This window comes from Stegastes partitus, unplaced genomic scaffold, assembly GCF_000690725.1.
Source record: "Stegastes partitus isolate 25-593 unplaced genomic scaffold, Stegastes_partitus-1.0.2 Scaffold653, whole genome shotgun sequence".
Taxonomy (NCBI): Eukaryota; Metazoa; Chordata; class Actinopteri; family Pomacentridae; genus Stegastes; species Stegastes partitus.
The window spans coordinates 228254-244284 of NW_007578384.1; the positions used below are offsets into that span (position 1 = coordinate 228254).

Here is a 16031-nt window from a genome sequence, read left to right on the forward strand (position 1 = left end):
TGGTGATAAACCCACACTGAAGTGTTGTCTCGCTCTGCACTTTCTCAGCTCTCGTATATTCAGAGCATGTTTTAGTTCAGTGTTTTGGGTTTCTTTGTTTTTAGCTGGGGAGTTATTGGTGTTAATGATTTAGGAGTGGAGGTTTTAAATAAAAAAAAACCCAATGTTTAACATAATATGAATGATGAATCATATGTGCTTTGTCATTTTTGTGCTTTTTCTAAATTATGTTATCTTGTTGCTTATGTTCTGGCTCTTGTTGCTTTTTGATTTGGCTTTTCGAAGGTGCTACATAAATACATTTCATGGTGATGATCATTATTCTTGTTCTTATTATCTGCAGTTAAATGATAAAAATCTGTTTTATCCTCATCAGTCAGCAGTGAAAACATGTGTAGCCTCGGTGAGCATTTAGCTTCAGCTAACCGTCAACAGCTGGACCACAGCTGGTTCAGGAAGTTGTCCTGTCCTTGTATTTTGGGAGATTTTGCCTCCTTTTAAAAATAGAGTGTGTACATTTGGTTTGCATTTCAGTTCCAGCTTACCAGCTTTCCAACTTAGACAGTCATATTCACAGGTTGCCTGCTGTTTTCATGTTTTTTTCCACTGTACCTACATGGTTTCTTGATTATTTAACAAAGTAGGATTTGCAGACTTTGCTTTAGCTTGGAGTATTAATTTTAGTGGTTTAAATTAAACAAAGATGCAAATTAGGGGAGGAAATAAGCTGTAAGCAGAAACTCCTAATGTGAGTATGCTTGAAGAGATAAAATGAAATGTGAAGACAACGATTATGTGCGATTCTGAATGTGTATGAATATGACAGTTTTGCTCCTGTTTTTGATGCAGTTACTGTTTGGTTTGTGCTCTGCTTAGCTTGACTAAACACATCCCAACCTTTGCACCTTACTGGACACACAGATGAATTTGTCTGTCTTCTCATCTAAACACTTGTTTGTAAGAATGCAAACAAACGGGTTTCCCAAAAATGTCAAAGTTTAGTAGGTTAACGGGCCTTGTGTTCATTCATTTTAACACTGCTGTATATATATATGGACATTTAAGATTGTTTAGTGAAGCCAGTACAACATTGTACAACTCATTGAGTTATGATCAAATTAACTCCACAAACAGATATTCACCACTTAGCTGCCTTTGATTGTTCAGATTTAGTTTGAAATTCTGAAATGAAGTTGGGTAAAGTTGCACAAATGTGAGATAAGTCTGTGCTGCTTTGTTGTTGTGTCTGTGTGTGTCTGATCGTGTTTCAGGTGAAGCTTTTGTTTATGCACCAGAGTGATACAGTTACAGGTCGAATAAGGATGGTGCACCGGTGACCAATGAGCAAACAGCATGTGTAGGGGGACGTTATAAGTTTATTATAGATGCATTAAACGGAGAGCTGCGTTTGGCACTGTATGTAATTTGTCTCTCTGTGATGCGCTGTTTAAGACTCCTGTTAAAGATGTTTATTTGATCGGATTTTTTGTTGGCCTAAACAGAAGTAAGTTTTTGTTTCTTTATACACACAGTGTCGATGAATTATTGTGGTTCCCTTTTCTTGATTCTCACTCGTTTTGTTGTGTTTTGGCTGCAGCCTGGGGATGAATTAGCAGCACTTGATCTCATGTAACTGATCTCCCTGATATTGCAAATGCAGCAGAATTCTCCTGCTGTTCCTTCTCCTCCTCCCTGCAGGCCTTCTCTCACTCTTTCTCCTCCATATGTTTCGGTGCCGTCGAGCCACGTCTCTGCACCGCACACACACACCTACACCTGACCCGTCCTTGAGTTTTAGAGAATATAGCGCTGTTATCAGAGCTGTCGTACAGTTGAGCACATAACGCTTAGATAACAGCCAGCCTTCACTCCTACCTGTCGAGTCACACTGTTCTCAAGGTGCTGTCACGCTTGTAGCTGTTTTGAACAAATAGCCATCTGAAACTTGAAAGTCCCCCGAAAAACAAAAAAGGAAAAAAAAGATGTGCAGGGAAAATTGGAAAATTCATTTTCTGTGTTGAGAACTATGAAGATTGGCCATATAGGACGGATACCAGATTAACCATCTGAAGCCCGAGGCAGCTTCTGGGTGTAGTTTGCTCCAATTTTGCTCATTGCAGGTTCATTTTTCACTGCAAAAGAAGAAGTAAAGAAAACTCAAACATGTCTTTTCTGTATTATAACAAAGTTATAATGCCATAAATCATAAAAAATAACAAAAAGAAAAAAAGTTGAATTTCTTTGATTATTTATTTTTGCAAAAGAAAAATAAACTGAACCAACATATACAACATTTCTCCAAGTGCTTACAGATGCTACCAAAATGTTGACATTTAATATATGTACACATTTGACTATTTACATTTTCAATATGCTTCCATAGTGGTCTCCTCTCTGCTCTGCGTAAACACAGCCTGCAGTTCAGCCAAAACATCTCTGAATTTTTGCCATGTGACTGTTGCTTGCAGTTGAATCACTGTTGGTGTTATGGTTCTGTGGCAGATCGCAGAATTTTTAGTTTTTTACAGAAAAGGTTCAGAGCGAACGGTTTATTATGAGTGATTTTTTTAATGAGACATTTAGAACAGGGTTTAGTTTATTTGAAGTATTACTTTAAGGTTAAGGAAAGTTTATCAACAAGATGGAACATCACGTGATGAGTAGTTAAAGGACTGTTGGAAAATTGATCATTTGATGATTATTTCTGTTTGTACTGATGCTCTGATGAATTGTGTAAATTTGGCAGTTATTACTTTTTTGAAATTTGCAGAATATTGGTTATATTTATTTATAAATAAAAAGCCAGTGAAGTTTATGTCTCTCTCGCCTGCCGTCTTGTATAGTTCTCGATATCGTTCTAGTTTCTGTCTTGCAGTTTTAAATATTCAGCCTCATAATTTTAATTTCAAAAATTGTTCTTGAACATTTGCATTTCCAATCTTAATAGCAGTCAAAACTGATTGAAACACAGTTTGAAATAACTCTGTAAACACTCCAGAGCGAGACGGCTGTAGTAGTGTGGAGGGTTGGGTTTGAACAGTCACCACCTCAGTATTTCCTGACTGGAAGTTGAACTCAGACATCAGAGAGTTCTTTGGGCAGCAGGAAGAACTATATCACAGGAACCAAATCTGGAAGTGGATTCCCTAAATACCGTTAATTACACAATTGCAGCGTCTACAGTGGCAAATACTACCAGCTCTAAAAATCCATTAAAACGTAGTAAAACTCTTGCATCGAAGTAATAAATAAGTAGAGAAGTTTGAATAAAGGCTCCACCAAGAAGTTAATAAATCTTTGTTGTCTGAATGCACTGACCGTGTGAATGCCCGAGGAGCAGCAGCATATAGTTTAGCTGTTGTCTTGGCCCTTGGAGGCTCTTTTCTGACCTTAAGTTATCATCTGATACCATCTGATATGCGCTGAACACTGAGCAGCCCTGTCAGTGACTGAGTGATGCATACATGGAGGATTCGACGTGTGCGGCTCAGCTGATCACGAGAATGTGGCAGAGCTCCACAAACCTGCTGTTTATCATTGAACAAGAGCTGATTGTCCCTTTTTTTTTTTGCAGGAGTTGGTGGACTATAAAATTAAATTACCAGTCAGATACAGTTTTAGATACTAGCACGTTCGATACGTGGCAGAGCTGCAACTACAATTATTACCATTGTTGACTAATCTGTTGATTTCTTTAAATTGATGGTTCAGTTGTTTAGTCTATAAAATGCCAAATCTTTGAATGTCTTGTTTGTCCACAGACCATGTTTTCAGTTTACTGTCAAAGAGAAGGAAATACACCAGAGAATCTTCAATTTTCAGAAGCTGGAATTGGAGAATTTAGTTTTGTCTTTGATCAAAAAATGACTCAAACAATTAAATCGATAAGTTGACGGTTAATCTGCTCGTCGCTGCAGCTCTACTGCAGGTCACATGGCCGCTGGTGGTCCATTCCCAGTTGCCTGAAGGCGTTTGAAAGGATCTATAGTCAGTTTAGTTGTATAAAATTAAAGACAACAACAATGCATTTGGTAAATTGTCAGAAACCTTTTGTACTGCAGTTCAATTTGAACACATCTTACCCTGATACAGGAGAAGCTGGGTTTTACGTTTGACTTTGGCACCTTAAAAGCTTTTTCTTTTTATATGAACTATTCATTCATTCACTGAATGTGATCAGCAGCTTTCATCTTGGCATGTAATCATGCTTATCGTGCTTTTTACAACCCAGTAAAATGCTGTTTAAACAAGATTAGAAGATTGCAGCTCCACTAGCAGCTCTGTGAGACTACACTTGGTCACAGTGATACGTTGAGCTTAATGCTAATGCCAACATGCCAACATGCTAACAGTGATGATGCTTACATGCTGGTGTTTAGCAGGTATAATGTTTACTGTGTTCACTATTGTAACTTAGTTTTGCACCTCTATGAAAACAATACAACCGTGGCTAGAAGTAGAGAGAGTCTGTCTGTCTTTACTACAACTTCACCCACTGTGCATACTCCAGGAAAATAAATGCTGCTCCAAACAAACCATCTGAGGAGCTTGGCTATTGTCCAGCCCTTTGTGATTCATCATTAGGAGTAGTAATTGAAGTATTGAAAGGGACTTTCGAATAGGGCTGGGCCATATCATACCGTGCACGGTAATACTGGTGTAATGTTAGGGGATGATATGAAATAAAATATGATAAAATTTGAGTGAAACGCTCATGCGCAGTGCTGTTGTTTGATGGCGATACCAAAGAAACTGGCTGCAAAGTTTTATGTTGCAAAGCAACTCTACTTTACTTTTGTGGATACTATGCATTGTTATGCTCAGGATTTGTGAGCCCATTTCCATTTGAAATGTCTTTTGACTAAACAAATTGTCAGCAAGCAATCTACAACTTATGCACTATAAATTTTGGAACAATATAGCTTTAATGCACATCAAAACCAGCTGCTTGCTAAATGGAAAAGAAATTGTCCTTTTTTAAAATTTGGAGCAATGAAGTTGTGCAGTTTTTAAGTATTTTGTCTATCGTCAGTTATATCGTTATTGCAAAAAAAAAATAAAAAAAAAAAAATTATATATATATATTTGGCCATATCAACCTGTCCTACTTTCGAGTGATGGTGCAAAAACACAGTGGAAAGTTCTGAATTCTCCAGAAATCCTGTACTATGTCTGCCCACTGGACTGGACACCTCTGGAATAATCACATTAAAACGTTGCAAGAGTCCAAACTGTAACCAGCTGTTATATTTGGAAAAAAATGCAAAATTACACCCACCCTTTGAGAAAAACATCCCAGTAGTCCTGTGTGTTTTTCACTGTTTGATATAAAGGGTCATGTAAGCATCTGTGTAGCAGACCATCATGTAACTGTTATAGTCTGATTGGAGCCACGTGCTCGTTGGCTTTTAAAGTCTGTATCAGTCCCCAAAGGGGGATGTGGAAGCCAGAAATTGGCCATTTGCATGCTAATATTTTCTAATTAGCACTTATTCATAGAGCTGTGGAATGTATGAATACGGATAGTTTTGCAGGTTTTTAATTTAAAAACTATTTAGAACTGATGTTGAAAGATGAAAGTTTATTCTGGACCAAAGTGGTGGAGCCAGGGTCATGACATCATGACTAATGAAGAGCAACAGTGTTATTAATTAATATAGTTTTAAACGCTTATAAATGATCTATTTGTAAACTTCACAGAAGCAGTATTTTCCTCCTGGCAGTGACTGCTGGTTAGCGCACCCGTCGAAGTGCTCTGTCATGATGACGAGGCAGAAAGACTCTGTAGTTGTCCCACTTCCTGTGAATGGGCATTCAGAAAACCCTTTGGAGGAAATCACTACAGTGATATAAGGAAAGTTGGTGCTTTTAACACCTTGCTGGACAGAGCTGATGGTCAAACTGCACATCTGCTGCCTGCTGTGTCTTTTCCTGTGAAACATGCTCTGTCATGCACTGTAAGCAGCAGGGAGACGTTTCAGACACTATTGTTGTTCAACACTCAGCAAACTAAGCAGATAAGAGCGGATAAATACTTCAGGAATTCATGCAGATTCGGTGACTTAATTTTGCACAAAGCTACAACTGCGGTCAGAGTTTCTACGTCAGAGCGCGTTACGTGAAATATGGGTTAGCTTGGGTCAGATATATAATGTATGAGAAGTTATCGGGTCCATGCCAAGGTCATTGAGTTTAAGTTCAGTCCTGTATGTTTAAATCTGGCCTCTAGGAGCTGCTTGATTACTTCCAAGGCTAGTTAGTGAGCTGCTGTAGCTGGTGTGCAAACCGCTAACAAGCTGTTTTGAATGTGCTGGTGCTGTTTAGTCTGCAGTTTACGCCCCTCTGGCATCGCATCATTGGGATTATACACAGTTTAGTTCAACTCAGGATTTTATTGGGGTAAAGAGCTATCCAAGCTAATAAAGTTTGCTGTCAACTAGCAAGTCTGTCAGGCTTTTAGCACCACTCACTGCTGCCTCATAACTGTCTTTACTGGGGAAGTTTATTCTCCAACAGAGGACTTTAATAAAAGTGTGCTGCCCAGCTAATGACCTATAATAGCTTGCTCCGTTTTTGACTCTCCAGTTTCCCATCCCTGGTTAGATTAGGAGTCACGATGAGCATGCATGCATGGGTCAAAGTACACTAAAGCTGAACCAAAAAAAACAAAAACAAGGAACGCTACTACCTGCAGCAGTTTTGATGAACATATTTGATTTCTCTGCAAAGAAAAAAGTGAAAATTCTGCTGTGAAAAAGTGTTTAGAATGACACAAACAACTTAGTGGGTTTGGCAGAGCTCAGGCTCAGAGACAAATGCAAACAAATTTATCTTTTTCATCATAACTGTCCGAATCTAATACGTGAAATACACAAGTGGAGTTTGAAATCTTCTTGCCAGTAATATCTGCTAATACCTGGAGGCTTACTGATCAGTAGGAAGACATTTATACTGCAGATGTAGTTCACCACCACCACCACGAAATTCTGACTTAAAATGCCAGTCTGATTCTGGGTCAAATTGCTCAGGTACTTAGGTGTGAGAAATCCTCTTGTTTCACCCGTCATTAGTGATTTTTGGCTGAATGGCAGCTTCACGTGACACTGTCAGACATGATTAGAATAAGTAGCAGACTGTTGAAGCAACGTTCAGCCTGCTGAGAAGTTATCCACTGCACCAGGTTCTAAGAAGCTTTTAGTAAACAGCAAAATGAAGTTAAGCTGCACAAAATAAACGTTGATTTATTTTTTTTACATGGCCTCTTTGTGAAGGGATGAAATTAAAGAAGAAAAATGGTCCATGAGCCACCAAGACTACTTCTGTGGAAGTTAGCAGGACAAAAGTTGACTTAAAAGCAAAATAAATTCCATTAATTCAATTGATGCTCATCATTTTATAAACTGTTAGTATTAATATCTCGTTAATCTACAGACTTTGCCTCATTTACAGTAAATTGCAAACTGATTTCATGAATCATGTTTAACTGGGATTTGACAGGTGACTTAATCATTTGCTAAATCTGCATATAATTTGTTGATAACAATAGCGAATGTGCACTTTTTAAAGTCCTTCTCCTGGCTTTGGTTAAACCCCTAAAAGCTGATCTCTGTGTAGACCGGATGCATTGCAAATATTTAACGTTGTTATCTGTCTTTGAACTTTTAGTTTTTCATTCAAATGTTTTGATTGTTTTTCCTTGTTCAGAAACTAACTGAATTATTTAAATATCGCTGAGCAAAAGTATTTTGACCTTGAAGGACGTCACAACCATTTAAAAGTCAGGATATGTACCAGCTCGTCGTGACGTTCTTCTCATTGATTCATTTAGCAGAAGCATAAACTTCCTACATTCATAAATAACATCTGGTGTTACGTTCCTGGAGGACACAGAAGTGTGTCAGAGCCCAGCAAACAAAGTGAAGCAAAGGTCAGGACTTGTAATGTTAGGAAGCTGGAGTTAAACCACTGCAGCGCCATCTCTCAACCTCATGACTCAAAGCTAAACAAACAGTTTAAAGTTCAGAAGCCATGCAGATGAAATACGTCACTAAAGGACACCAGAGGAAAGTGAAAAGTACACCTGCAGAACATGTAGTTTCTCTGCAGTATGTTGTCTCTTGTTCATTCATCCAGGAAAAATGTGGTTTGCGAACAGCGCCTTTCCAGTTTCCAGTCCTCATTAATAAAGTGGACAGTTAGATTTATGCAGCGCTCTGTTGTCCAGCTGCACCACAAGTCCCTTGTTAGTGCATAAAATCCCACGTGTGACAGCTTGATTTCAAATTGCACCTTGAGTTTTTTTATGCAGCTGTAGGATGGCAACTTGTAAAATAAAAATATTACATACTGTGTCTGAAGTAACCTTATCCGGTTTTAAAAGCCCTCTTTGTTCATTGTGATCACATCTTTTTGAAGGTTAAAACTTATTGCCCCAGCGATTTCGCTCTGCTGTTTGTAATTTTTTGTTTTCGTGGGGTGCAGCATTTTTTAGTTTTAGATTGCATCCAGATCTGACTTTGCACGTTCCATACAGATGTTTAAGGTGCTAATTTAAAGGTTAAGCAAACCAGTTGTGTTGCCTCGCGTGGCGGCAACAATTGCAAGAGAACAATCGACAGAGAACTTGTTTTTTAATCAGCATCGTCCTCTGTGTTAAGTATTTCCACACAGCTGACGTTGCATTTCTTCCTTGTCAGTGTCTCTCAGCTTGTTCCTCGCTCATTTTGCTGAACACATGTGTAACCTGCATGTCAACAAACTCGCAAATGAGACCAGTGTATGTTTTGTGTTTGAACCAAGCAGCACATGATGCGTTTGAGTTGATTTTTTTAATGTATCTGACTCTGAATCATGTAGATGTGAGCTGTGCTGATTTTAGGTGTTCACAGGTTCTTGCAGAGTGTTGCAGCGTCAGGATTTTCTCAACTGCAGAGTTCGTGTTCGTAGCTAAAGACTGATGTTAAAAAGAAGTGAGTTTACCAGACCTGTGCTCCTCAGCTCTGCTTGGACTCGACAGCTGGAGTCAGTGCGAGTGCTGAATTAGCTTCCTAAAGCACGACACACACAGAATCTCTAACCAAACTGTTGGCGATGGACTTGCATTGTGGGTAAAGTAGACACCAGGTTTTGACAAGTAAAAGTGCTGATTCAGTGAAATCCTTTTATGATTCTCTTCACTGAAGTTGAGGTGTTGTTGGCTTACACGTGTGTAGTTTGTACAACACGGTGAACCAGAGACAGCAGATAAAAATGTAATTACAGCTAAAATAATTGAAGGCGATTTGGTGGCAGAGCATTTACTGTGACATTTAGCTCCTCAGCTGTGCTCAGAATGCATCAGAATCGGCTTATATTTCCAACTTTGAGGAAAAACAACGACCAAACAGACAGCATTTAAGTTAAAGAATGGAAAATATTTACTATATTATTTCTTTCTTGCTTGTAATGACAAAAAAAATCAGGCTGAGATTCCAAAATAACGAGGACGGATGATCAGAATGAAGAAAGCCTGAACCGTTGTTTGTGTTGCTGCTGCTCAGGGGACTGTTGATTGTTCTGATTTGATTGTGAACACATTTCCATCCAGTCGTTGCACCTGCTGCCTACAGAGCCTTATTTCACCGCGCTCCAGTACAATGCTCCTTTCTGCCTGACTCACCTCGGCGCAGTCATGCTCTCTGCAAACGTGACCTCCGCTCGGTCAATGTTTGTCCTGAAGGACTGTAAGACTGTAGTTCCAGACCTACACACAGTAGACTGTAGATGCTGTGTTTGCACTTATCTCCCTCAGGGGCCCCCGCACACTTTCAACAGACTCCTTAACACTTAGAGCTGAATAATTAAAGGCTCCTGGTCATAAGAAGTTCAGGATTCTTTCTGTGAAGTACAGAGGGGGGCTGTTAATTCTCTGCAAACTTCTGCGTTAGCTTCTTATGTTGTTGCAAAATGAACTTCAGTTGGTGTTTGTTCCGACTTCACAGAATTTATTTGGTGATTGTCAACCCAAGGAGTGTAGCTCTGCACGGCGGTGATAATGTTTTTTACCCGACCTGACCTTTGTTATCGGTGATGGTTTGTCCCAGTGTCTCTCAGAAGTCGATGAAGACTCCGTTAAAGCTGCGTATGTTGTTCTAACACACAGTGGACTCTTTGTTTTGATGCAAAGATGAGCTCAGCTCAGATAAAATTGATATTAAACCATTAATTTCCTGTGACTCACACATGCACATTTAAGTATCTGTGTTACTAGGAGGGGTGACAAAGGTGTGACACGCTTTGTGGTTGGCAATAAATGCTTTCCTTTCTTGTTTCTGCTCGTTTGCCTTCATTAGCTTGTTGAGCTCAAGCTTCAGACTTCTGAACTGGACTTCCAGGGTTTTCTCTTGCACAGAGGGAAATTTGGTTTCACCCTCAAAGCAAAAATCATTGGTATCAAAATGATAAGAATTGAAAATAAAAATGGAAATTAATATTTTTTAACAAGTTTTATTATTCTGGGTTTTCCTTTACTCATATTTAATAGACATTTCTCTTTACCAGATAGTCTAAAATAAAAGGAGAATGCACACTTCTGCCAAATAAGCAACACAGACTCTTGACTAAACTATGTGGACAAATCCTGTTCACTGTTGTGCGCTGTCGCCTCTCAAAGGCCCATTGTGAGTCAGGACAAACCCTGCTTTTTTGTCCAACAGATTGACTGCAATATATCATTATTTCCATCACTGATTCATTCAAAAAAGTTATTTGATTTATTTATTTGGGCTATAAAGCTGTTGTAGTTTCTCAGAGTTCAACGAGACGTCCTCAGATTGCTCCAGAACAACAGTCAGACCCAATAAAATTCGACTTGGACTCAAATAAAAGGAAGAAAAGCAGCAAATCTTGTGAGCTTTTCCTTGATAATTGTCCAGATTCATTGTCAGTCTTGAGCTTCAGCTAATCTATTAGTTGATTGACAGAAGAATTTTGTCAATTGAACAGTCTTTGTAGTTATTTTTTATGCAAACATTGAGCTTCTTGAATTTACAGATTTGGTGCTTTTTGGACTCTGTTGGAGGAAACAGGACATCTAAAGACATTACTTTAGATTGTGATAAATTGTGGTGGGCATTGTGATTAAGAAGGTGAAAATTAAGATAGATGTAGATTTCAGTTTTTAAGAGACACCTTCTTTGTCATATGGTTGTTTTCTAGGCCTTTAAATTCCTGCTGGACTCTAAAAACCTTTTCTGAAACCTTGTGTGATAAAAACCCAGAACTCTGCTGCTGTTGTTGCCGTTGTAGCCTCGTCTCTCGTTCTGTTTCTGGTGATGTCCCTCGACGTGATCGCCCTTAAGGAGCTTACTGGGATTTGCTCTTTGGTGTAAACTGCTCCCCGTGAGCTGCTTTAGCTCCGTCGTATCACTGAGTCTGTTGCATCCACAGCCAAAGATGGCAAGAAGCAAAGACCTCCGACTTTAGGACACGATCCAAGCCGACACAATGAAGTGAGCCTGAATGCTCACCGGCAACTATAATTAGAGCTGGTCGCTGTATTTTAATGAGGAAAGCTGCATTTAAAGGTATTAGAAGACAAGCCTTTTAAAACATGATGTTTTCTGTGAAGCTTCTGCAGATAGGACGTTGACAAAAAGTAAGAGAGAACTGATTGTTTTTAGTTTTAACAAATTCCGGTGTATCTAAAGCAGACGTAGAAGTAAATATACAAATCTTTTTCTCTGATGTCTTGTGAGTTTTCATGTGTTTTAAGGATTGTTATGTAGTTAAATGTAGCTTTAACTGACTGTGCTTGTTTGAGACATGATGTATTTTTTTTTGATATATGTTGTAATTACATTTGTATTAATGTTGGATTTAACTTCATTTCTTCCTTATTTTCAATGAGTGACTTGAAACCTTGCTGTCATTACTGTTTAACTGTTGAATTTTGTAAAGCTGAGGAGAATTAGCAACCATTGCAGTGGAAGTTAATGTCGATTCAATTAAATGAACCAGAAACAGCCACATAAGTTAGCTGCAAGGTAGAAGTATGTATAAACAAGAAAAAAATAGGGAAAAAAACTCTTCTAAACAGCCTTTCTGCTAAAATGATACACTTTTCAGTCACATCACATGAAGTTAATCAACCACAGACTTACTGAATGTCACATCTTTTTTTTCATATTTCCAAGAAATATGTGAAACATTTGCTATTTTTTTTAGCTTCTCAAGTGCTCTTTTCAACCATTTGTAGAATGAGCCCCTGTTAGATGGATGTAACCATGACTTGAGGACGTCACTGGGCTCTGGGAATTTCACTGGTCTTTTTACACTTGTTTCTCCAGTGATTTAAAGACTTAAGTAATCGTTAAATTGCTCCTTATGAGTCTTCATCTCCTGAATGGTTTTCATTCACCAGACCTCTCGGATCACTTTCTTACGATCAAAGAATGATCTCTGCTGTTTGCGATTCGTCCATATTTCCTTCATCAGTTTCCTTTTTTTCCCCAGAGTCAGTCAGTGTTCTCCCATTTTGGACTCATATTCTAGTGGTTTTGTTGTGTTTTGTTTTGTTCAAATAAACAGTTGTTGATGCACTTGCTTGCAACAGCAGACAGCACAGAAAAATGTTGGTATTGTTTTTTAGTTTATCTGAGAAGTAAATGGCAGCAGTTTATTCAGCAAAGGGGAAAGAAAAGCAGCCACAAAGCGTCAGATGATGCACTGAGAACCTACCTGCTGCAGGTAGATAAGACTAGTATTGAAAATGTTAATTAAACTGAGACAAACAGCTCACTCTGGGACATGAAACAAGCTCTTCTGTGTGTAATCTTGGGATTTATTTATTTTTTTTGTCATTCTGTTCAGTTTCCCTCACAATGTGTTTTACACCAAAATCCAAATTATTTAAAAATGTAATCTGTTGTTTTCCTGCTTTCAGCTCCACGTGCTGCTGAAGCCCGATGGTTTTTATGCAACTGGTGTTCATTAATGTAATGTCGAAACATCTTTTGTGTTCCCACAGAGTCGACCGGCCCGGCCAAGGTGGTGAAAGCAGGGAACCCACCCAAAGCCAGACGTGGCGGAAAGGTAATATTATCTCTTTGTGCATCAAATATTGAGCAACAATCCATTTAAGCTTTGTTAATAGTCACAAGGTGCAACAGGACCAACATGAATCCTATTTGTTGTTCTATAAAACAGGCATACAGAGAAAATTACACTGAAAAAGTAATGTTATACGATGGTAACAGCTTCAACGGTCTCTTGGATTTGCTGCTGTTGGGTGCTGAAACAACAACTAGAAAGAAAAAAAGCAAAAACAAATCTATAAATTGTGCATCAGCCAAAAAAAGTCCATCCCTGTTCTGAAAGGAAATTGTAGCTCATAATATCTCCTCAGAGTAAAATACTGTGTTTTTAATACGCAGACTGTGATGAACAAAACATGGATTGTGTCTCCAGGTCAAATTTTGAAATTCCCCAGTATATTTGCTAGCTATCAGTCAAATCTGTGCATACTAAGAATTGTTTCCAGTTCACATCACTTAAACACATTAGTGATGATAAATAAAGTATTTTTCATTTCATTTCATCACTAATGTGTTTAAGTTTATTAAGTCAATTGTCAACTTTGCCATGAAGCTCCCAGAAGAAAAAGAAAAACAGTTAGATGTTTCTATGTGTAGTAAATATTATTTAGATATAACGTGAATGTAAAATTTAGAGCCATTAGTTGGCCTAATGAGAGAGTAGTGCTGAAATGTAATTCCTAAAATGTTCAAGTATTTCCTGCCACGATCTAAGTTGCTGTACTGGATCTACTGCATCACTCTTTGTATTATTATTGAGATGAGATGAACTTTATTGTCCCGAAGGAAATTTGGCTAAAAATGCCAGATGCAGCTGCACATATGCAACAAATACATAATAAGCACAAAAACAACCACGCACGACAACATCAGACAACAAAAAGCGCTTCAAAGGGTAAGAATTGTGTATTATTCCCGTACATATTCACATGTATTGCCAGTAATACACCAAAATACTTTGATTGCAAATTGAGAAAACATTTCAGTAATTACAGGCCCAGTTCAAACAGACTATGCTCATTAGACAGCTCAGTTCAGGTATGTGTGGTCACAGTTTTTATCTGTCACGCCTCGAGCCGTGTGCAGCCTCCTCCGATCACACTTCCTGGAATGCAAATGCGTGTTCCTGGTCAGCCAATGGGGCGGCTGATAAAGCAGACGGGCTCTCCTCGAAGCGTTTCATTCACAACTTCACACCTTCGACGGCTCTGCTGTAGTATTCCAGGGCCGACTACCACACCTGGACCGTAAACTTTATGTGTGAGGTGTTGCAGCAGCAGGAGACAGAAATGACAAACTAGAGGGAACACATGGCTGAAGATAAAAAGCAGTGGGTGTTTGACTGCTGGTAAACTAGAACAACAACAATGTGGGAGTCTTGTTGCAGTTTATTTGCATGATCTTGAGTTTTAATGTAGTTTTCAAATCCTATTTCAAGTTTTATTTTTATGCTTGGTTTGGATTATTGAGTTTTATTTGTAATTTCATTTCATTCATTATGTTCTACACTTGTTCTGACATATTATTGGGTGGCCTGTATGAAAGATGCTACACAATATAGTTAGATTACCTAATTGATGATTTGTAGAAAATTGCCTTTTTTATTGTCCACAAAGTTAATTGTTTGAATCAAGCAGACCATAAGAGTTGTTAAAACAACAAGGCATAAAATTTCAAGGTGTAGCTACTCATTGCTTTTTCACAGGGTTGTTTAAACAATAGCAGTCGGGAGAGATGAAAGGAAAATGAATAAAATGTAAATGGAAAAATAAAAAAAGTCACAATTGTGAATCCTGCAGCAGAGCAGCAAGCATTCAACAGAATAGCCCTGCACCTTTATTATTCTTTAAATATTAAATTTAATATATAAATCTAAATCAGAATCAATTAGCAAATGACATTTAGGTTTTGTGTGTTATCCCCTTTTTCACAACTCTACAGTTTGCAGGTCTGTCATTAGCTGATTGAGACACTGAGTTGACATATTGGGTCCAAAGAACTTGCATGCTCAGTTGTCTCCCTGCTTTTCAGCCTGTTCGTGTGGTGCACGTTCAGAATTTGCCTGTTTGTAAAACAGCGGTGGCAGCATAGTGTGACGGCTGATGGTTATTAGAGATAGTGTCCAAAACAACCTCACATCAGTCGGTAACAAGCTTATTTACAGCTTATCCAAACTCAGTCGTTATTAGTCAGTTACACCAACTTGCGTAATGGACGTTGACGGGACATCTCAGCCCCAAACACTGTCACGACTGTTACTTCATATTTGTCTTTATGTTTCTTAAGAACAGCTTCACACTCGACACTGCACTTCCTCGAGATCCCAGCATCGCACCTGTCGAGTGTGAAGTAGATCAGATGAAAAGTTATCAACAAATGCGGCACGTAGACTCATTCATTTATTAGCGAGATAAGTCGTGTTTTTCATTTCTTTCAGTGACGAAACGGTCGACGTTTGAAGTGAACATTTGAATTTGTAGATAAATGTTGCTCCTTAACGCACTCTGTACATCTTTTTTCTTTTTTTTTAAAAAAACCCTCTAATATCCACATCGAAGAGAGTTTCCCGCCTTCATCATCTCAGTTTTTTTTCCTTTCTTTTTTTGCTCAGGTTGGAGATTTCGGCGACACCAACAGCTGGCCGACTCCAGGGGAGATTGCAACGAAAGACATGCAGGTGGGTGTTGCTGCTTGTTTGTGCTGAGTGTAGAGCTGCAGGCTGGGAGATGCATGGAGGACACACTGCTGTCTGTTAGGGACTGGAACCTCTGCAGTTTATATAATGCATATTTTATTTCTCATATTCTTGAACAGCAGACTTTTGCAGTTTTGTCTTTCTGTTAGCTGGTCGAGTAGCTTTTGGCTGCAGAAAGATGGAACAATGATTTTATATCTAGTCTGAGAAGTTTCTGAAACAAAGCTTTCAAATACAATAGTTGCACCTTTTTTCATGCAGAA

General features: G+C 38.6%; 1 protein-coding gene across 4 annotated transcripts in view; it reads left to right on the top strand.

Moving 5' to 3' along the window:
• larp1 (La ribonucleoprotein 1, translational regulator) overlaps positions 1-16031 on the top strand; it is a 62197-nt gene that overhangs the window by 14821 nt on the left and 31345 nt on the right. For all 4 annotated transcript variants that reach the window (XM_008290048.1, XM_008290049.1, XM_008290050.1 and 1 more), the window contains exons 2-3: positions 13007-13071; positions 15685-15750. In XM_008290048.1, the coding sequence (XP_008288270.1) occupies positions 13007-13071; positions 15685-15750 (131 nt within the window). The remainder of the gene's footprint in view (positions 1-13006; positions 13072-15684; positions 15751-16031) is intronic.